Raw genomic sequence first — 23,889 nt, 5'->3', positions numbered from 1 at the left:
AATATGTTGTTGTTTTTTATAATGTGTGGTTAAGTGGAAGTGATGTTAATATCTTTATAAGCTGAGTGTTCTCACTCCAGAGTACCTCACTAAACGCTGCTACATAATCTGTCACCTCCCACTCACTCCAAATTTGTAATTTCAGGACAATTATATTTTATATTTATTGATTACTTTACACTTTATTTGCAGTTTCAGTGATCCTTAGCAATCACAGGTCTGCAGACATTTCTTTGTTACTATTAAGTATTTCTTCCCACAAACCTGTCAGACTTACAGTAGCCAGTAACCAAAGTAGAACTGTTTTCTTTTACAGAAAATGAAAGGCAGATGACATTTAACTCCACAATTCCCAATGCAAGGCAGAATAAGTGTATTGTGCGAGACCCAATGTTTTTTTCATCATTCGTCGATTTGATGGAAGCGCTAAATACTGAAATAATAATTAATACCAACAAAATAGACTACAAAAAAAAAATCATAAACACATACATGCAGATACAACAATAAGCATTGTATTGTGTACGAGCAAGTGTCTCTGCTTATTTTGATTAGGTGTCAAATGCTTCTGAACATAAATGGCTACATGGGACATTTGTTAATATTCTCTAATATTTTCTTCCAAAAATAAAATTTAAAACATTCAAATATAGGGTATCTTTTTTAACAACATACAACACCAATCATATATTATCCATGTAAAATAAACTGAAGCCAGCAAAAATACACGTCTATTTAGTTGAAAATAATTTTTCATCAATATTAAATGAACTAGAGAAACTCCGCTGAGAAACATCTTTAAATGCAATTAGCTCAGAATGTGTAAAAAAAAGAGAGAAAACTAAAAAAGAAATAAAAAGAACATAAACTATACAAGGAATCACCTCATAGTACAATCAAAGAAAGAACCTAATTTACAAGAAGTCAAATAACCCAGAGAAATTCAAAGATCTTCTATTAAATACGGGCAGGAAGATTCCCACCGACCACCGCAGCAAAGAAAAACACTGAGTAACTCCAGCTGGGCTGCAGCCGCAACCAAAAAACAAAACAGCTATAAAAACAATGCTAGTACCCAAGTTCATTTTAGGTCTGTTTATCATATAAATTCCATAATGCTCAATGTCTGTGATTTAAGGTGGCCTGAAAACATTGCATACACCTCCTTTCTATAATACTGTACCTTGTTCTGATTATACTGGGTGGTACTCTTACTTTATAAGGCACACCATACACACAATTCTGTCATAGATGCACTTCAGCTCACACACAGTTAAATAGACTTTCATATTTATTCATTTAGGGACACATGAGGCTTACTCCTACTAGAAACTAGATTGATTGTTATTTTTCAAGTAAAATCATGCATTACGATGTAATTACTGTTAAGGAACTGACCTTTTTTGGAATAAATATTTGCATAGTATATAAGCTTTGTAAGTGTTTATAATGAATAAGGCCAGTGCAGAGATTGTTCTAGTCTGGTTTTCCTCCTTTTTGGAATTACTAGGACTGATTCCTGGGCTTTTAGAAGCACGCCAAAGACTTTATGAGCAAATCGTTAACGCAGAGCAGCACTCAAAAAGCGGAGAAATAGCTGCTATTAAACTGCCACACCGACTGGCGTCTGGCATAAATCATAAGAACAACGAACCATAAATGTAATAATCCCAACACAAGCACATGAAAAAGCTTTCTTCTTTTCTCCGGGTTTGTGGCGACGCAGAGAATGATGGGAACCCACAATCTCTGGACACTGCGTTTTCTCTCCACAGGAGAGTCTGTTATAGAAATACTTTAGACTCTGTACACATTACATCCATGTAGCTACTCTCTGAGGAGAACCATATTGCTTCATAACAGTACAATCATCAACCACTGCATTCCATTACAGTGTATGACTCTAACCTAGAAGGACAGATATTGCATTTAGCTCCTGTGAGCAAAGAAAGGGAGACAAAGTTATGTGATAAGTCTGGTGATATTATATATTTTTCATAATATGAACAAACAATATGAAAGAAAGAAAATTAATTTATCCAACAAACAGGAAATCTGTCCCTAACAAATGCACTAGTCACTCCTGTATGAGTAACAAAAACTACAGTTCCCAGCTAAACTGAAGCTACATATTTGTGACCATGTTTTTTGTAGGAACGAATAGGTTTGGGGATGGGTACACAATGCACTGTTTCATGAGATTTGTTCACAATAGGAAAACATAAAATTTCACCAGCCTTATCCTTAAAAGTTCACCTTTTCCAACATCCTTTTCCAACAACTTCAAACCACATTAGCTATGAAACAACTGTCCGCCATTTTTAAGGTCGAGAGTGAAAGTGTGATGTGCTGAAAGGACTACAAGGCTGAAAATGAGGCGAGACAACATGCGGGGATAAGTGATGATGGTGGAGAAAAGAAACAGGACAGGGAGCATCGACAAGGGCATTTTCAATTCGTCCACTTTAACTTTTGACTGTATTTGCGTCTCTTCAGAAGAAGAGGAGAGAGACAGAGAGAGGTTTCTCCATGCACATCTTACTGTCTGGAATGTTATTCAAAAACAGCAGCTTAAGCACACCATATTAATCCAGAGAAATACAGTGCTTACAGTGTTTAAGTACTACTAGTCTCGCATTGCCGGACATATCTGTGCTGTAGAACACAAAAAAAAAAAGTACAGCACTACTAAATGTTACATTTAAGATCTGAAAGTACCTGTATGGTATCTATAGATTTAGACATCAAAAACAAATCACAAGTCCATTTAAGGCATGGTGTTAAAAACATTAATATTACACAGTGTATAATAAGTTTCAAAAGCCTGTGTGGACTTTGCGTCTGGAAAATCTTGTCTTACTTTGTCGTTTTTTGCTCAAATGATTTTAGTACCATATGGTCAAGACTGAGTACAATATGTGCAAATTTAACTTGGTGACGTGAAATGTTTGGAACACTGCAAGTAAAAGACGTAATGATGTGTGGAGAAGATATGTTCCCTTCTTCATCCTAACAAAGTACTGAGCCTTTTTTTATTTCTTTTCCTAAGTGAAGATGAAACATTCCTCCATTAACAGTTGGCTACTTACCCAAAATGTAATTCATGGGTCTTTTTTTTCAGGTATTACATTGTGAATATGTTACAAGATGAAAAATACAACACATGTAAATACATGTTATCCATACGTTGAGACAGACAGAAATACTACGACGAGCAGCAAAAACACTGCAACAATCTCCTTATTAAGTCTTTGATAGTTTTGTAAATGTGTAATTGAGTTTATAAAATCGTATTTTCCTAAAACAAGTGAAGCATCTCCAAAAAAAATAAACAGTTTGTGTTTTTGAAGTGCCACTCTCCCAGTTCACTTGGTTTAAGAAATGTAAACTTTATAAACTACCATGTCACTTTATCAGAGTATTCAATACACTCAGAGCAAAAGTACTTATCTTGCATCGGAAGTGAACAACATCTGCCACTGTAGTGAGATCATTTAAACGTGTTTCTATTGCAATGTATTTTAACTGTTGCTTTTTAAAACCTTGTTTTTTAAATTGCTATATGTGTCAAGATACAGATGGTAATTTTAAGAAACACATTTATTATGGAAACAGGTTAATATATTCTAACAACACTGGCAGATTTCTTTACTTGTTTGAAGATTAAAAAAAAGGTTTTTAGGGCTCTATTTTACACAGAAATGTATTTAAAGATGGAGAGTTGTGCAGTGCACAAATTCATCTCTTTCTGTTTCCTGCTCTCGAGGCTGTGTTTGTCTGACATCAAATGTATTCATGTTTCCTGATAGCTGAGTGTTGAGATAAAAAAAGATCATGTTCTCTGAGACTGTGGCTAATTGTAATAGAATAATTACAGTAAATAGATTTCAGTAGAACCTATGGCATTTTACAGACACTGAGTCTTTGACGTCCCTACGACTCGTCTGTGGCTTTGCTCTGGACCGGGTGGTGACTGTTGTTGCAGTGAACCTGTGAGAGCGGCAAGCTGGTGTGTAAGACTGAGCCGAGGCAACACATGGACTCAATCTCCTCGAGGAGGCCTTGATCCTGCACCCCAGCTGCCCCAGAGCCTTTGCCCTGACCCAGGCACAGGCCGAGTCCCAGGAGCCCCTCCTTGGACACCTCTTTCTCCCACGGGATCTGCATAGCGGACTGGCTGTGCCTCGGCAGGCTCGCCTGATCCTCTTGGCGGCCCTTGCTGCCCTGCCTGTGGAGGGCCTTTTCCTGGTAGTGCCGCACTGTCTCCTTGGACAGCACCTTCCTCCTCAGGATGCTGGTGGAGGCAGTCTGGTTCTGGGCCTGAGACTGCTCTGTGTTGCCCTGGGGGTCTGAGATGGTCCGAGACCGGCCCACTGGTAGAGGAGAATGGTTTAGGTGAGAAACAGATGCTGGAGAACTGTAGGTGTGAGAGACAGTGGGAGATGACGACCTAGGTGAAACTCTATGGGACATTGAGGGCGAGTAGGAGAAGCGGTCTCCTGGTTGTCGCCCTGGACATAGAGGGTGAGGGTCGGAGTTGAGTTGATGGAGATGTTGTGACCAGGAGATATCAGCCTGCTGGGCTGTGGGAGTAGCTGTGATGATGGGCACTGTGGGAGCTGTCGCAGGTTTCTTTGACACCTTCAGGCTGCTTTTGTTGGGCTGTCTGCGTGGGGACGGGGGAAGGTGTTTTCCGTGGACCGCGCTGTCATCCTGGCCCATATTCCAGCCGCCCTGATCCCCGCCTCCACCACAGTCACTGTCATCTGCAGCTTGAGATTGACTGGGAGGTGCGGGCTTACACTGGAACAGAGAAAACAAGGAATTACCAATTAACTAAATACCTTTATGAATAGACCTGGGTGTCATTAAATATCTGCCCGACTGAAGTCTGTGGGTGAAAACAATATTTCTTGTGTATCTTAAAGCTATAGTGCGTAGTTTCTGCCTCCCCCATGAGGAATTCTAAGTAATTACAACACCGCTGTTGTTGCAGCCACATGACACTAGCCTTCTGTGACTGCGCACCACCCCCACCCCTCCTCCACGCAGTTACTTGTAGCCAAGGAGGACACAGAAGATTAAAAACACATTTTGGACTCTTCAGAAGAGGTAATTATCTTCACTCGAGCTTCTGCGTGTGAAAGTTGCCGGACGACACCATTTTCCAAACATAGCCACACTGAGAAATACAGAGAGAGTTTTGCGGAGTTGATAGTCTTAATTAGCTTTGTATCAACTCATTTGGCAATGGCTTGAATGTAACGGACGTTCATTATTATAAAAAAAGTTACGCGCTAAAGCTTTAATGCCAGCGTTCTGCACACTGTTTAAGTGAGGTTGGCACATGCAATGATTCAATTGGTGTAACTCACTATACAGTAAGTCATCAGTATCTAGAACCCTTGTCATTATGAAGAAAATGAGCAAAAAGACATGAGTGATGGTGCAGATCTCATAATCCCATCTATCCTCAATCCATCAGCGTGTCTTCACATATCTGGACACAGTTCTATACATGAACTCTTTCTGTTGCACCTCTCTGCCCTCTCTCCTCAAGTGCTGAACCTGTACTATAAATGACGACAGGCCTTCTCATAAGTAAGTCTTCCTCAGACTCTCATGCGTACCGGGGTCTTGTAGTCTAAATCTTCCATGGACCTGAAGAAGTCTAGGCTCTTGGCAGCGCTGAGTTTGCCTTGCTCCACCGTTGTGGTGTTCAGAGAGTCCAGGATTTCCTCCAGCAAGTTCATCTGGCCTGAGCGGGAGGAGTCCATGTCGAGGTCTAGTGAGTAGGAGTCGTCGCTGTCCTCGATGTACGACGGGACATCCCCGCTGTCCTCTGAGGAGATCCTGACCAACAAAACAGGAGGAATTAAATAGTGTTTCAAGCATTGTTTCACAAGATAACAGTTTTTTCTCTAGAGCATCAAATGCTAATCTACTGTGGGAATTTTAAAACATAATATTGAATGTATTGTTGTGAATATCACTGAGAACAAGTCAACAACTACACTGTGATGACCTGTTTCTTTGAAAAGAAGTAGTTAAAGTCTGAGTGACATTTCTGTCAACTTATGTTGTTATTAAATATGTCCACTTGGGGGCAGTATTATCATGAGTAAAAAAACAACAACTTTCATCCTGCTCTAAACTTTTTCTCGATAAAATGAATCAGTCAGCCAGCAAAAGTTCCCACATCTTGACATACATGAGATACATACTTGAAACAACGAATGAATGAAATGTGGCTTCAGTGCCAAAACGTGATTATACGCTACAAATAGGAGTACTTACTTGCTTGCACTGTCCAGCTCATCATCATCTAGCCTGTAGCCAAGATCTCGAGGGCTCATGCTCATGGGACACTTGTTGAAGTTTTGCTGTTAATGAGAACAATAAAGCAAGTGGCTGTAGTTAGACACAAAGCATAACATGATAAAACAATAAAAGTGGACCCAAGTGGGGGGGTCTCAGCTTAAAGATACAAGGCTCCTGATAAACACAAAGTCTGCTGAGGTACAGCTTTTCAAAGAACTAAACTACTACTTAGACCCTGCTAGAGAGAAGATGCAGCTTTGTGTCTGGTGCATCCCCATAAGACAGGAGTAGCAGTTTGTTTTAATGAGCCTAGACCCTCAGGGTTGAGACTAAATTTGTCAAATTTGGGTCAAGGGATACAAATCTTTAAAATCCCCTGCAGTATTATATCAAACTCAGCATTATATGCAAACTAAAAGCTACGTACACACTGTGAGTTAAGATACTGTATGGGTAACTACATTAATCATTTGCATGGCGACACCAGTGCACGTGATTGTATTTGTCATTGTGTTGAATGATCAGTGTGTAGTGGAGTTGTCTGACACAGTGAGTTTAATAAGCCACCTGTGTACCACATTTAATGGGCGGGTTAAAGAAGAGACAGAAGCTTTACAGAGCAGGGCAGGACTCTCCCCATGGGAGCCCAAATCTGCCCCAGGCCACTTATTAACATGCCTTACACTACGACGCACATGTTCCTCTCTCACTGCAGGTTCGCTTATGTCAACACTATCTCTCACTTTCTAATTTACGCTCAGTGAATTCTTACATTTAGCTGCACACCTCCCGTGTCTATATCTTTGGTAATATCTCAAATTGCCCTTCAGTCTCTTGTGTGTTTTTGTACACACACAAGCATTTATGGGGTACAGTTACCATGAGGGGGCACTGCCTGTGCTTTTTCTTATACCGGCTTAGCTCAACCTCTCTGATTTCTCGGCTTTTTTTCCTCTGTAAACTCACGTTAGCCACATTATCAAAGCCCAAACACTGAGATAAAGGCTCTTTACAACCCTAAAAGTAAGCGGATCACAGGGCATGTGTTTACGAAGTTAAGACTGTAATGTTTGTGTGCTCGTGTTGTGGTTGTGGTGTAGGGAAAATCAGAAACACAAAGGTGAAAGGCAAAAAAAAAAACACAAAAAAACTTACACAATAGCAAAAGGAGGAATGGAATTAATGAAAAAAGGAAGGAAGGAAATATTGAGAGGTGAGGAAAGATTCCTCAAAGCCCCAAAGAATGATGGGAATGGGGGAAGGGAGGCAGTATTGGAACCGTGAATCAAGCCGGTCTTGATTAGCCGACGCAGTGCCAGCCAGACAGGCGGAATGTAACGTGTGGCTGGCCTGGCCTCATTTAGGGCCTGTGTTCGGCCAGGGAAGACATACACACCCACATATATACACTCAGTCACATACGCACCCTATTACAAAAAAACACAAAGAGTTAAAGTGCCATTTTCTCCATAAAAGTCAGCGAAGGAGATGTGTGCAGTAGCCACTTAAGACTCTCAGCCATCGGGCTAAACACGAACACATGTGGTGGCACTGCTGATTGGCCAAGCTGCTCCCCTCCATGGTAGCTTGGAGCTATAATGAAAGAAATTTCAGAGGGGCTCAGGCCTGGGATCCCTAAACAGCCTTTAATGGATTCCTGTGTCAGGGCAGTAAATCTGGGGCCAAGGCCAACATGCCAGTCAGCCAAAGCGGGCAGGCAGAGAGGAGATGCACCTGTGAGACATTTGGGGAAGGTGAGGTTTGGACAGAAACAGTTACACACAAACACTACAAACACATGTGCTGTATGTTCATTGTGCACGCAGTTATTTAGAGATTTGTGCTAGAGAGCTGTGTTTTGGGGAAGCAGGGCCTCTCTCTGCGTCTAGGTGTTTATTAAAGCAAGGTGAACCCAAACACAACCAGACACAGGTCATGAAGCCTGGCCCTCTGATCTCTGTTACAGCTTTGGTGCCGTCTACAAAAGGAAGTTCCATAGGGAGCAGTAAATGGATGGTACCTCACTTCACGGCTTTATCAATTTGTCATTCGCTCTCTTCGCTGTGACCCTTTAGTGCAGCAGTTAAGATTAAACTATTTACAACAACCAAGCATTTTACGATAGAAAGAGTGGGTCCATCACACTTTTTTTCTTCTTTTTCTTTTTTTTTTTTTTAAATGGCAAACAAATTGCATTCATTATACTGGTAATGTGAGATACAAAGTAGGCTTTTGTCAGTCACTTGAACATATTGCTGCTCTTCAAAAGCTGTCAAAATCAACATCTTCTAAAACTAGATGTACTGCAATGTAAAAAAACTATATATATATATATATATATATATATATATATATATATATATATATATATATATATATATATATATATATATAGATAGATAGATAGATAGATACTATACAAATGTAGACATTCACAATGAAATACGCTCAACCAGTGCAAACAGGTCCCGCGTTAAAGCTGTGACAGCTCTGCCACCGTTCCATACCTCCCCAGGCCTGACAGGACAGTGAAAAGCATGAAATAGCAGAACAACAGATATTCATACTGCTCCTTCATTAGCTTCTCGCTGTCGTCTAATGGGAAGCTGAAAGGTGAAAATGAAAAAGTGATTCTCCTCTCCATGCCTTCCTGTCTCCTATTTTCTCCCTCCATCACTCTGCTGTCAGTGACAGATGTCACTGTTTCTGTCTGGCTCTTGCTTCCCTTCCTCTCCACCACAAGTGAGACTGTACAGATCGCAGAGAGCAAACGAGTCAGGAGGAGATACAGCAGAGGAGAAGAAGTCATAAAAATAATAAAAAAAAACAAATGATCAGGTTGTTTCAGTGAAACTAGCTCAATCCAGTATTTTGGAAGAGGGAGAACATTCTTGTGTGATCCTTAAATCAAGGATAATATTTGACATCTGAGCTTCTCTTGTAAAGAGAACTGGGTTTTTTTACCCTGAGGGAAACATTCTTTATTATGTTTTACACGTTTTTGTAATCTTTGTTTTTATTTGATCCGAGTTCCTGAGTACCTGGCTAAATCAGTAAATCCTGATTACCACCAGTTTAGACTTCAGACACACATCCACTTACAAGTCTTTACAGTCATGGATTGTGAGCATGACTAACTTATCCTTTACTGTAACCCTTTACACCCTGGCCTTCCTCATGCAATACGCAAAGGTACGAAATATATATCTAAGGGGCCTCAGATTTAATACAATAAATTACATTTAATCTCTGTGTTACGGGGGGAAAGTAGTCATCATCATCTATTTTAGTAGCTGCATTTGGAGAAACAAACTGTCCCCTCCTCTTCCCTGCATGACCAGTTATGCAGAACAACTATGCCTCTCTGTGACAGGGCCAAACGCTAGTGGCCTTTAATAGCCAGTCTTACATTATACATTTTATATGGTATTTCTGAGTGGGCACTGATCTCACAGCTTGGCAGTGTATGTAAAGAGATGCCGGTAAAATGCAAACAAACCTTGGGGAGAGGCAGAGCCTTTGCAGAAGTACGGCCAAGTCTGTTTAAGAGCTGCTCAAAAAAAAAAAAAAAAAAACTGCGTTTGAGGCAAGATCCACTGCTCGTCTGTCCAACTGGCTGTTACTGAAAGCCCACTTCCCTTTCGCTTAAAAAAGGAGCCATATAAAAGAAGGAAAATGTGCATTATGCTCATTCTGTTAGACTAAACTAAACTCATCAAGTAAAATCACCAAGTGTCTTTCTGTGAATGGGTGCAGTGCAGTACTTTGAAGGTGCCAGGAGATGGCACTTTGGTTTCAGCGAGGAGGCCAGTTGGTCTCTGAAGTGGGATAAAAATTAAATGTGGAGTGTACAGTGTAAGTGGAGACTACAAACACATACAAACAACCATGTAGACACACACTAACATGCACACACACACACACACACACACACACACACTTTTACTTAAAGTTCATTGTAATACATCTTAACTATTCATCAAACAATATTTATCCACAATATTAATCTTATAATAAATATTATGAGCATATCTGAGCTATTTTCCAATACAGTTACATAAAAAAAACCCTCATTATTATGAATTATGACACACTCACACTGTATGCTCTATAATCTACAGTACATGAATAGGCCGTGAAATAGTTATTAGCCATTCAGTTTACCAAACAAGTATTGCTTTTGCATATTGTTCATTCTATAGCATTTTTAATCATGTACTGAACATAATGTACACACAGTGTCTATGTAATGTTTTATGAGCAATATTTCAAGTTAAGTGTTATAGTACTAAAAATACATATTAGTATAAGCATGTTTGAACTCCGAGACAAACGATCCTGGTATCCTAACCACACAAATGTCCATTTTCCCCCGTAATAACACAGACACTTCACAAGTCATGTGTACAGTGCACATATGTGTCCATTGGCCATGAACACATGAGCTGTCTCCCACTGATGGGACGCACGCATCCACACACACACACACACACACACACACACACACACACACACACTGAAGTATCCATGCAACTTTGTTCCTCTGTTTTACATCTTTGTCAGCTCGCTCTTGCTACCTTTCTACCCTAGGCAGTGTGGTGTTTTCCGAGCTGGCATCTCTCCTGCCTCACCAGAGGAGTCCAGAGCCTTGGGCTGAGCCCGGCCACAAGCCTGCTGGCTGTCATTGTCCGTAACACTGTCCCAACCTCTACTCTCATCCACTCTCTTAACAGCTGTCATACTGTTGTCTCCAACCTGAGGCAAACTGCTAAATGCATGCATGTTTGTGTACGCACAGTACAAACAATCAAAAACATGCTCATGTAAAAAAGGGCTAAGGTACAGACACACCTTCTTGTTTGCAGATGCTTACAGCACAATACCACATCTCTCACACACACACACACACACACACACACAAAAACAGATGCGCCACTCACACACACAGGAGCCAGAACAATGGTTGTTGTTTGTTGTATCAGACGAAAAGTCAGCAGTCCAATTCAATCTTGTGTTTGTCAAACGAAAGGATTACTCCTACATGCTTAATCAACAAGCTCACCAAACACTGCAAAGCACCCACATTGCCAGATACGGCTGAAATATGTACGCAAATGACAGCAGCACTTTCACTTTGGTACATGTGTTGGCTGATCAAATAGAATATGAATTTCATGACTCTGATTATTTTTTGTTATGATTAATTAAAGGAAGCTAACCAGGATCATTCATTTCATGTCAAGGACAGACGGAGAGGGGTTTGCACACAAAAAAACATGATGAATGATAAAAATGTATCCGGCTTTTTCTTTCATACAGGAAGATTCAGGAATGTCTTTAATCAGACCACATTTTTGGAGCACCAGATGACAACATGTTTCTGAATTTATATTAGCAGTTGAGTTAGCCTTTGTCGGTCACTTGGTCGGAGGTATGGAGATGTTGAAAAGACACGGGTAGTTGGTTTAGGTGTATATGTAGTGTAGCTAAGGACACAATGCAAAAATTATGTCATCTGGTGTAAATGGCTCTAAGTCTGAAAGGAAATAAATATAAATATCTTATGTTAATTGTTAATGAGGTGACTTTTGCTTTCAATTAGGCATGCATATTGCTCAATAGGCAGGACCATTGCACTAGCTTCAATATACACTAAGTTCCAGTGTATTAGGTACACGTAATGAAGTACAATACTACGTTTATATTATAATCAGTTTTTGTTTAACTCTTCTAGAGAGGAGCTGATTCAACTTGATGGTTATTTTGAAGGCTGTGTTGAAGTGTTATACTGAGAGGTGTTTCTAATAATTTGTCTACCCTCACTGATATATAAATGGGGTACAATGTCAAATCAAGAAAAGTAAGATTTTTGAAAATAATATTTAAGGATTGAAAATGTAGGACTGTCATTGCGATGGTGAGACTGCACGTACAAAGACATAACCTTGTTTTGTTTTCAGAGCATGAGTGGAGTTAGATATAACAGTAGGTACGGATATACTGTAGGAGTCTGTGTGTGGGCACGAGAGGTAGGGGAGGTATGTGGATAAACATATGTTTTCTATTTTCTTTATTTTACTTAACCTTTATTTAACCAGGTTGGTCCCACTGAGAGCAATTTCTAGTGAAAGGAACAACTGGTGGGCAGACCACAGTATCAAGATTTCATACTGTAGGAAGCAATCTTAAAACAAAACATAGATAGAAAGGATAGAGGGTGAGAGATAAGAGAGAGTAAGAACAATAGCTATATTTTCCTCCAACATTCTTTTGAACTAACTGAAATGTAAATATGGTGTACTTTAAACAGTCAGGTGAAAGTTAAAAAAATAGCTAACGTAGAGTGGAGCTACTTAAGAAGAAAAAAATCCATGAGGAACCTAAAAGAGATTTTATTTCATTATGTATATTCCAGTGGTATTTTACAGAGAAAAAAAACAAAAAAACATTGTTCTTAAACTTGACAGAAAAAAACTGTGTGTGTAAAAATGAGTTATTGTTTTTTCAGCTTCATTTCAAAGCAATGTGCTTTAATACTGTATGGGTATGAAGACATAAACCAAGCTTATATGACTATCCTGGAAAAACAACAAAACTAGGAAAGAGCCAGGAAAGTGTACTGTTTTGAAGAGTTTCAATCTTTCAGGGGTTACTGCACACTGAAACGTCATAAATTATCAAGGCCGTCTTGGCTTCTCAATTTTCAGTCTTAGTTTCAGTTGACAAAAAGAAAAAGAAAAAAAATCTATGTCAGAGTGCACTCTACTACTGGGTTTGTGTCTTTAATGTGGAGGGGTCTGGGTGATATACTTATATACCTGGGTTATGAAGTATAAGTAATGCTCAGAAAGGCAATGTGAAAAAAAATGAAGAATGGGAAGAGCATTGTGTATGGCTGAAGAGAATCTGATGGACTCTATATATATATATATATATATATATATATATATATATATATATATATATATAAAAACACACACAAAACCAGTGCTGTGGGAAATGTTATCCTGTGTCCTGTGTGTCCCTCCTGCAGTGGTCTTCAGGGACCCGTTACTGTGGCAATGAACAGGCCTCAATAGCAGGGACAGGGGGGTGAAAGTGTGTAAATCCTAGATGCGGTGTATATGTGCGTTTGTGGATGTGTGCGCACATCAATTGCATGTTAACTGTTAATCCGTGTGTGTGTGTGTGTGTGTGTGTGTGTTGGGTTGGCCCATCTTTGTGTGTGCACTAGCTGGGGGGAAGGTGTCCGAGGAGGCCTTTAGAAAAGCCCTAATTGCTGTTCCTCTCCTCTCCCTGGCCGTCACACCTTCCTCTGCGCTAAGACTTTCCAGCCTCATCACACACACACACACACACACACACACACACACACACACACACACACACACACACACACACACACAGGAAAAACAATGCTAATTAGAGACAGCACAACCTCTACTAATCACACTCTTGAATGACTGTGACTTAAATGTCAGTGTGTGCATGCAGGATTCTTTAATAGAAAGAATTGGGAGTCCACTTGCCATTATTTCATTTAGCAATAAGAAATGTAAAAGCTCCAGCTGTGAGTACGGAGGTATAGATATAAGGTGAGAGATATAACTAGTAACCTGAGAATGTATGCATGTTTTTAATACTGTACAGAAGCGTAAAATTTTAATTAATTACATGAAACTAAACTTCCTGTACCAATAACTACATGTGCACATTTTCATTTACACTACAGTGTCTTATTATTTTCTAACGTTTTTACCTTTATACATGTATTGATGAATGTGTATTTTGTGAGCATGCATGTGTTTGCACATTGTATGCCAGCTCTGCACACAACAAAGAAAAAAAGAAAAAAAATGTGCTATCCACTTATGTTGCACAAGCAAATTCTTCAGAGGAAATGCTGACCAGCAGATGAGTTGCTTCTACTGTCCATGCTGTTCAGAGAAAAATGTACAACATGAGTGCTGATGAATGCTTATCATTACATTTGGCACACTGACAAACTACTGTACTTTCAAGAGCTGTTACGAGAGAGAAAGCAGGTGGAGAAAGGATGGAGATGAAAAAAAGAGTGTGGGGATGGAGAGAGGAAGAAAGAAAAGAAATGAGAGCAAAAAGTGGACGGAAAGAGCAAAGAAATGGAAGACTGCATCCATGTCGCCAAGTGAAAACTGGGCTCTGGTATGATCAGTCAGTGTATGTAGTTAACTCATTTACTGATGTGCATCTGTGCGTGTGCGTGTGTGTGTGTGTGTGTGTGTGTGTGTGTGTGTGCGCGTGTGTGTGCATGTGTGTGTGTGCGCGTGTGTCATACCTGTCTCAATTTCTGCAGTCTCCGTGGAGACAGGCTCTTGGTGCTGGTGGGAGACCCGGCACAGACCATCACCCCCTCTTCTTCTTCTTCCTGAGAGAGAAATGATGAATGTAATTCTTAGATGATTTGTGTTGTAAATGAAGTAAACTGACTAAAATATATGGAGAATAATGTGTATTTGCATTCACGTGAAAGAACCACAACACAATGTATTACTCCCTTGTTTTAAGATAATCCATTATAAGTGAAAGAATGAAACAGATTACTGAACTAAAGCAATGATGCTCTTTGTCCTGTTTGTTGCCATGTCTTGAAGTTTATGGTTTTTCTTACTGCCAACAAATCCCATGAAATGATTAATTGATCCTACTAACAAATATTGTGTGTCTAAAGTCTGATACAGTTTATTCATCTGTGCCATAAATTCAAAGGTGTTGTTCATAAAATATTAAACACATCAATGAGCCACACTGTTGCATTTGATGACATGTTCCTTTATTACGATGAACAATCTACAACTGTAGTTTACCCGTTTACCTTTCACTATAAATACTTGGTAGCGCACAAATTCCGCCCCTAAAATGCACCATTTACTTGCGTCTGAGTAACGATTTCTAAAAAACAATAGTGCTATACTGTTTTAGGAAATCACAGAGGCTTATTAAAAACAAAAGTACATTCTAATGACCTGTCTTTAAAGATGTAAGTCCTCAGTTGGAACAAATGAGTTTGGGTCTCAGAGTCATGGACATAGTATTGAAGTCAGAAAACATTGAGAGAAGAAGTAACATATTGTTGGCTTCAATCTTTCCATGGGATTTTCAATAACAGCAGATTTATTGAATATCACAAGCCTTATCCTTCACAACATTCTCTACAAGGTTATAACAATTATATTCAAGGTAACCAACAATGATGAGTTTAATTTCAATACATTTGTGTTTTGAGGTCCTTGTGTATACATTTGTGGCTGGCAGCAACATAAATGCACTGCAGATTAAGTGTGATCCTGAGAAAGTCAAATTAATTCATTTATGTTATTTGGGAATTAATTTATGAACGCACAGGAAATCTGTTTAACCCAAAATCAAATATATTTCAACACCTCTATTTGCCCCTACTGTGTGTGTTTGTGTGCATGTGCGCACACACACACACACACACACACACACACACACACACACACACACACACACACACACACACTGCAGAACACTGCGTACTCCTCGTGTTCATCATCAGTGCCCTATCTGCTCAGTTTCCCACTGACAGATCAAACTGCTATTGCCTTATCAAATCCATCAGGCTTATGGAAACATACACCTTGTTACATTAGCTTTGAGGAAATCACAGACTCACTGATGAAATATGCAGACAATAAAAGAGAAAGAGGGGCCGGGGCTGGATGACATGACAGGCCATAGCCAGAGGGGTGTTGGTTAAAAATGTACAGCCCTGAACAAAGCGCTAAGCAGGCTTCAACAGTCATTAAAAGGCCCAGCATCAGAATCACACACTCCATGTAAAGCAGCCTTCCTGTCTGTTTCTATGAAGGGGGTATGTGTCTTTTGTATCTGTGTGCCTCAGAACAGCATTATGTGTGCACGCATGTTTCTATGAGCGTGTGCATGTGTGTCAGAGAGGTGTGAATGTCTGTGCTGCTCACCCTTGCTTTAAGTCTGCCCTTAATGTCCCGGATGCCCCTTTTGGCATGACTCTTGGCCTAGGAGGAAAAACAACACACACGGATTACTAATCAAAACATGTTGCATTAACATTCTGTCCTGGTTTCATGTAACATCAAGAAATGCTTTGATCCCTGTGGCAAAAACACGAAGACAAAAGGCGGGATAAGAGAGCCTCACACACTAACAGAAGGCGATAACATGAAAGGGCACCCTGACCACCTATTGCACAGCACATAACCACATGGCACTGCTCATCAAACACAGACTTATGTTGAACAATACTCCCATTTCTTCTACTGTCAATTCCAAAACAACCAAAACAAGTTTTTTAAATTAATTTGTCATATATTCAAGCAGACCGATTCATTTTCACAAAACAACTGGCAAAATGTCATCTGAGTTCTGTTTCAGTGGAATTTTCAGGAGTTTATGTTTCAAGTTATGTACATATAGAAGAGTGCATTAAGCTACATTAAATGGACTGTTTTGCAAAAGAACGTACTTTAGTCACAGCTGTGTTGAGGAGTGCTCCTCCTCTCTGTAATAGACACAGAAAAGTATTAGTAAGTCACTTAGAGGCACATTCAAATTTCTTTTATTTCTATTAAATATTCATGTAAGGCAGACAGCATGCAATCATATCGTGGTGATCTTATCAAATTTCAACATGAATGACTCGGAGCAAGCTGAAATGCTTTTACAATCAGTTTGGTTTCTGCATACATTTGTCCTACTGTGACGCACAGTATCCTTATCAATATCATAATTATTTCTACCACATCATTCGACTCCCACAGTAGCCACAAAGGACTCATTTTCAATATCAAACACAACCTCCCTGTGCAGCTGTAAATAGTATTGTAATGCAACATCAGTATACAAATGGTGACACCAGGCAAAGTATGATATCGCTGAGCCATGATAAACTGCATGATTCAAAGGATTCAGGAGGTTTTTATTTAGAAGCAGCCTAAAGCTGCGATGGAAGGGACCGTGTGTGATTGATTTCTACTTTGAGTTCTGCAGACTGACATTATGGAACCCAATATCTCTCTGTGCCTGTCTTCTTTTCTCTCTCTCAGAGTTGCTGCATCTCTCCTTTGGCGTCTCACACTTTTCCTCTGTTTGGTCTTTAGTGTAAGCACAAAGCGCCAGCTAAACGGCTAAACAGAGTAAATGGCAGACAGCGTTTCAGAAGACGGCAGAGAGAGAAGAGGAGAGAGGCCGAGGTGAAGGCCCCTCTTATAGATCCCTGTCAGTCAGGAAATGTGAACTTTAACAAACCTTTGAAGAGCACTCTAGAGAACTAATTCAGCCTTAGCTGACGGCGTGGGGAGAGAGGGAGGGTGAGGGAGAGATACTTAGTGAGAGAGAGCAAGAGAGAGAGCGAGAGAGAGAGAGAGAGAGAGAGAGAGAGAGAGAGAGAGAGAGAGAGAGAGGGAGACGGGGCTGTGACAGAGATGAAAAGAGGGAGAGAGAGGAAGATAAAGAGAGATAGATAAGGGAAGGAAAGGAGAAGGGGAAAGAGACAGGAGATGAAGAAGGAGAGAGAGATCTATGTTCTTGGGTCGGTTCAGCGGAGTAACGCCTGTGTTTGCTGCCAGATCAACATGTCATGTCGGAGGACGTCTTGTCACGTCAAATCACTTCTGTCTCCCTCCCTGTCTGTCTCCACTGTCCTGCTGCATGCGCCGCTTCACACACCAAACTGCACTCAAGCTGGATCTGTACATTCAGGCAGCCCCTTCATTCCAAAGGCAACACCAGGACTTCAAACACTGAGTCGTGTCAATCATACTTTCAATTAAAAAAAATAAAAATAAAACATAAAAAAAAGCCATAGATAAAAGCATTTAGGTATGATATGAAGGGCATTCTGTGAATACCTTCACAGTATGCATCCATTGCTGGTAAGACCTTGAATTACCTGGAGGGATGTATAAAACAGAGAATATGAATTAATCATTTTGCACTGGATATTGCAAAGCAAAGGTAACTATGCATTTTACAGTGACACAGTCTTTATAGTCTACACACACTTTTAAAATATTGTAGATAAAACCATTTCTATATTTGGTTATAGTTCATTAAAAACATTGTGAAATATAAAAACATTTAGTGCACTATAAGTTGTTGGCATTATTTGTTGTTGTCCCTTTCGTCAATTAATGAATAATAACAAATAGGTAAGATATTTGCTGATAATGTAAAATTAGTATTAGTATCTGGATATAAAGGACTTTTAGGAGGTTTTAAAGAGATTTGCCTCTACAGTATGGTGTCCTGCGCTCTCAAAGGTTTAGAGAAGACAATTACGGATGACAGTGTGGGTTTGGAGCAGGATCAGAATTAATAAGCCCAATAATATGATGGATATTTTAGCTGCAACATCCGGATGCCATGTCTTTTTTCTTGTTGTGTAAGTACGACTCAAACCTGAAATGTTGTGATCAAGACGATATAATTTGTCTGAGCACTCCTGTGGGATTTCAAACTGCTGATGTCTCGTGCAGAGTCTCCCCATGTACAGTAAAAATGCTCAATCCTGCCAGAACATTACTTATTCTTTCATCAATCTTCATTTTTGCCACATTCAATAAGATTTATAAGTTACCTTTGTATCAGTTCCAATAAAAAAAATCGTTTGCAACAAATGACAGTCAAGATGCATGTCAAATATAAATATATGAACCAATTCACCATGAGAGGTGGTATTTTTTTTTTACAGATTTTATAATGGCTAAGAGTCACTTTAAAGCATAATGATGTCATTTTTAATCAATAACAATTCAATTCTGTTCTTCCAGAGAGAAACAAGTTCATTATTGCATTAGTATTCAAAGTGCCTTATGTGGTCACAGCCTCACAGGTATGTTCAAGAGAACTGTATGCTGTCCATACATGACTTCAACAATAAGTAGTTCAGGACCAGAAATTTTGAACATTTTATAAAACGTATACAAGCACACCACAGTATATATTTATTTACCATATATATATATATATATATATTTTGGTTTTTATCAGTTCATCATTGTCTTAGAAGACTTTTTGTACATACAATTGTTTTAGAGTTTTAAGAGAGTAACATTTTACATGGGCAGTGAAAGGCTCCGATTGCCTTTTCTTGCAGTTTGCAAAACTTCAAAGATTTCTCTTTGTTTAATTAACTCCTTTTGTATCTTACTATAGCACAATAACTACAGCCTACTGCATGAAATATGGCAAATAAATATGCTGTTGCTAATTGATAGACAGGTCTTAGCACTACTCACTTCCACAGAAGCCCCCCTCTGTGATCTCTTCTTCAAACACGTCGGAGAAGCCGCGGCCTGCGTTCAATTTGGCCAGCCGTCCGTCGATGAACTACAAACATAAATTACAATGTGCTTATTAAAGAAGGGAGGGGAGACACACTTAAACAGATACAAAACACATACACATATTTAAACACTCAGTGCAACAGTGGGGTGTTATTAATCCTACCTGACAGAAACTACATCCCAAGATTAGCTGGGTTGCAGGTAATAGGGATTTGGTAATGTGGAGCAGGTGAGGGATTAGTGCAGCAGACTACATGCTGCACACTGTCTGAGACATGAGGAAGTTTCATTTCCTTCCTTTGTAACATGGAGCGCATAAAACTCCATCTCATAAATATGGACCTAACAGCCAAGACAGCTACACATTTCATGAGCACAGTCACAAACTCGAGTAAATATGTTACACAAGCAATCACACACATTCACTGACACACACATTCACTGATATTTGTGATTAACACAACAAAAAATAACAGCATTCTTTAGACATTAAAGCATGAGAAATATCTAGTTTTTACAGGCTGTGACCAAATAAAAGCAGTGATGAGAGGGAAAGGCATAAGAAATATATATATATATATATATATATATATATATATATATATATATATATATATATATATATATATATATATAAAAAGTAGATAGTTTTTAACACATTCCTTATCATTTTGGCTTATAAGAGCTCTGGTGCCTCCTCCGAGCAGTTTACAGGCTCAGTTATGTGACTGACAGTTGGATTGTACTACTTGCAGGAAAAAACTGCACTAACCGTATATCATCTTTCTGAATACTGAACATGAAGAAAATCTTTAAAACAATTATGTGAATTTAGATCACTCCGTCACACATATGCTGCACTGTTTTCTATTAGCTAAATCCAACCACATTGACCCCCAAGTTCCTGTTAGTTTCCTGTCCCATGTCTTATAATATCAGCAAATCACTGTGTGGAAATAATACCTTCCAGTAAAATCCTTGGGCTAATATTGGCAAGTTTCTGGTGTAACAAAAAAAAACACGGAACTACAATATAGTATTTTTCTTTCATTTTCAAGATGTGGGGCCAAAAGTCTGCAAAAGTCCTGAAAAACTAAGTTTCTACCAGTTTGTGTGTAAAGCTTTAAAAAAACAAATTTGCAGTAGCTTTTTAACTGCAGAGTTTAAAGGTAGGAGGGAAAAGCAGCTAACAATCAGTTATAGTGTCTTTCAAAGTAATTAGTATATATAAAGCATTTGGATTTAAAGCTAAAATCTATTTTGACTGATGATTGCAAGAATTAACAATCAACACCTCCTACCTTTAAAGCACTCTTGTATTTTCAAGGACAACAACAAATGATACACTATTCTTTTTAATACTTTACAGTCAGATAATAACTGTAGCAATCCTCTTCCCACCTCTGCCACTGTGTTCAAAGTGTAACAACAGTGTAGGTTGTTTTAGGGCGCTTGTCCTCAGGGACAGCCTGCTAACTAGCGACCGACACAGCTACCCGCTCCTCTGGTCAAAAGAGCCGGAGACTCATCATTAGATCATTTTAATTAGAGGTGAGATGCAGGTTTCAACCACTGCTCTGCTACTTAGCTGGCCCAATTAGTGCAGATAATCATCCCAAATCATCACCTAGCCAAAGCCTCCACTTATCTCCCCCCCTACATACCCCGGCCAGATTACCTGCCTCACTGTGGGCCTTAATTGGACATTACTCAACAATGGCAGACTGTGATCAACAAAACACAACACACCCACTTAAAAAAACACTTGCTCATGCACACGTGCACATACACAAACACAACAAGAACACAATACAAGGGCTCATTTTCTTTGTTTTAAAAGAGAGACCAAAAAAATCTCTCAACGGAAACAGAAAATAATTTTAGGGTGGGACGTCAGGACCAGCTTCATTCAAACAAAAAGTAGCAGACTTTTAAATGCACACTTTGTCAATATGTCAGAATCCAATGACATAAAAACAAATTTACTCCATTAACAATTACATAATTTTGCTTAAATATTATTTTTACTAAACACACTCAACCCAAACTAGATGTGTAAATAAAGTTAGACTTGGAGGTGAATCCTGCTCCATCTCTTCATGTCTACATGTCATCTTGTTTCCTGTTGCTGTTCGAGTTGCAGACCGTAGACAGGGATAGTTATTCCATCTGGCTATCAGCACATTGACTCACGGCCATAGTGGACTAGATTTATTTTAAATCTGGATATTGTGGAGCCGGAAATTGGGATTAGGACTCCACAGGGGTTCATTTACAAAGATATACATGAAGAGCCTAAAGGAAATGTAATTTTTGCAACCTGGAATTTTAGCCCATAAAGTGTAGATACTCAGGGATGTAGCGGAAATCATGTCGCTCATAGGTTTCTGATGGGAAGGTTTTGAAGGCTGGATTTGGGTTTACAGCTCGCCACAATCTTTGCTAGTTACTAGAGCATGGAAATCCAAATTTGGCCAAAAGGAAGAAGGCCTGAGGAGCAAGTGGCAACAACTATCAGTGCTTCATACAGTAAGCTGCAATGCATGTCAATCAGATATAAGTATAGCAATATATAGTTCTTTTTAAGCCATAATATCTCTTAACCAATTGATAACTCTCAAACTTGCCACAGAGAGACACACATAAGAGGACTTGCTATTCATATGCTATGAAGATCCCAGTCTATTTTGTATTTTAATAAAGAAGTTGGAACTATCAGAAAGAACGTTTTTGGAGCCAGCATCGAGCAGCCATTAGAAGTAATGAATTTAAAGCATTTTAAAACACTTTGTTTGGACAAGGCAGCTAGTTTTATCCATCATTCCTATTGGTTATAATTTCCAGCTCACTGTAACAGCTGTGATATGGAGTGGATGGAGCAACTACACAATAAGATTTTCAATCAGATAATTTGATTTTGTAAGGACACACCTTTCCCCCTTTCGATCAATGGCTCGGCTGTTGTGGTCATACACGCCGAGAATGACGGATGATTATTGATTGATGGGACATGTCTATACAGGCTCCTGTCAGTAAATTAACAGACTACAAGTCCCCCTACAGACTCAATAAAACTGTGTATGGCTTAGTTTTGTCAATAAAAGGAAGAGACTTCATTGAATCAGTCTCTGCTATCACAATACACACACATGAACGACAGAGTGTGTGTGTGTGTGTGTGTGTGTGTGTGTGTGTGTGTGTGTGTGTGTGCGCGCGCGCTTGTGAGTGTGTAGGAGCTGAGAATGGTTGATAGGAAGCAGGTTAATGTCGACAGGCTTTCCCCACGCATACTTTTAGAAGACTTCTCCCACTTGTTCTGTTCTGAACAAAGATGGGCTGCTGGACCAAGCACAGAGGAAACAGGAACAGAACAGAAGTGTGCTCGAAGGTAAAACTGTGACATTTTAAGAGGTATGTATGTGTACATTTATTTTATTGTTGACTTAGTGTCTATATTTCATAGAGGCACAAGATTTTAGGACTATTATTCCTGCACACAAATCAAACGTTCACATTTTAGTTTTTAAGAAGGTGTTCTTATCCAACATCTTACAGTAAGTCATTTGTTACAATAATATATTTTAATAGGGGTATTGAAAATAATTGATGGCCTTTAATGACATGACAGCACACAATAGGCTCTCTGTCTACGAGGTCATTCAGCTTCTTAAGTATTACTAATGTTTTGCTGAATTTGCATGAACAGCTCCATGCTGTTCACTCTATAAAACTGGAATTACTTGTGAAGCAAAAGAGCTGCTTTACAAGGAATGAAAACAAAATCACCTGTAGAAAAGCAATTTCCTGCTGAAATGGTAACACCTCAAACTCAGGTAACACCTTGACATTACATGTGTGTTGTGGTCTATCAAGTCCAATAATATGGTTTGAATTTGGCTCAACTTTGACCAATTATTGTTGACATATAGGCGACAGTGACAAATTCCACACTATAATAGGCCATTGTTTGCAAGTGAATAGATGACATATAATCGGATATATTGTAAACATACAATATAAACATGTTGTTTCAGTCTAGTCTAGCACTAATGACTGGTTGCTTGATAATTAAGGAACCCAACCTGTTTGTTTACACTATCCTATGTCAATCGCCTTTGGAAATAAAGCACAACCTTTTAACTTCAGCTGGAGAATAGGGAAAACAAACAAACAAAATAATTAAAAAATAAAAGTATGCCACTGTAAAGGGTTAATCCCTGCTTCTATTGTAATATCAGCA

The 23,889-nt window shown here is 39.2% G+C and overlaps 1 protein-coding gene across 6 annotated transcripts in view; it reads right to left on the bottom strand.

Moving 5' to 3' along the window:
- Positions 1 to 659: 659 nt before the first annotated feature.
- The window catches only part of dennd1b (DENN/MADD domain containing 1B), a 106,377-nt gene continuing 83,147 nt past the window's right edge, over positions 660 to 23,889 (bottom strand). For 3 of the 6 annotated variants that reach the window (XM_078258646.1, XM_078258644.1, XM_078258645.1), the window contains 8 exons: positions 19,602 to 19,692; positions 18,213 to 18,253; positions 16,829 to 16,864; positions 16,305 to 16,361; positions 14,639 to 14,728; positions 6,298 to 6,383; positions 5,631 to 5,853; positions 660 to 4,803 (listed from right to left, as the gene is read on the bottom strand). In XM_078258646.1, the coding sequence (XP_078114772.1) occupies positions 3,934 to 4,803; positions 5,631 to 5,853; positions 6,298 to 6,383; positions 14,639 to 14,728; positions 16,305 to 16,361; positions 16,829 to 16,864; positions 18,213 to 18,253; positions 19,602 to 19,692 (1,494 nt within the window). In that variant the 3' untranslated portion in view covers positions 660 to 3,933. Of the gene's footprint in view, positions 4,804 to 5,630; positions 5,854 to 6,297; positions 6,384 to 13,282; positions 13,657 to 13,817; positions 14,259 to 14,638; positions 14,729 to 16,304; positions 16,362 to 16,828; positions 16,865 to 18,212; positions 18,254 to 19,601; positions 19,693 to 23,889 lie in introns of those variants that run through there. The other 3 variants (XM_078258648.1, XM_078258650.1, XM_078258649.1) reach the window with 3 other exon arrangements.

Source organism: Sander vitreus, chromosome 9 (genome assembly GCF_031162955.1).
Source record: "Sander vitreus isolate 19-12246 chromosome 9, sanVit1, whole genome shotgun sequence".
In the NCBI taxonomy this organism is placed as follows: domain Eukaryota; kingdom Metazoa; phylum Chordata; class Actinopteri; order Perciformes; family Percidae; genus Sander; species Sander vitreus.
The sequence above is the reverse complement of the archived record's forward strand: the minus strand, read 5'-3'. Positions and strand labels throughout refer to the sequence as shown.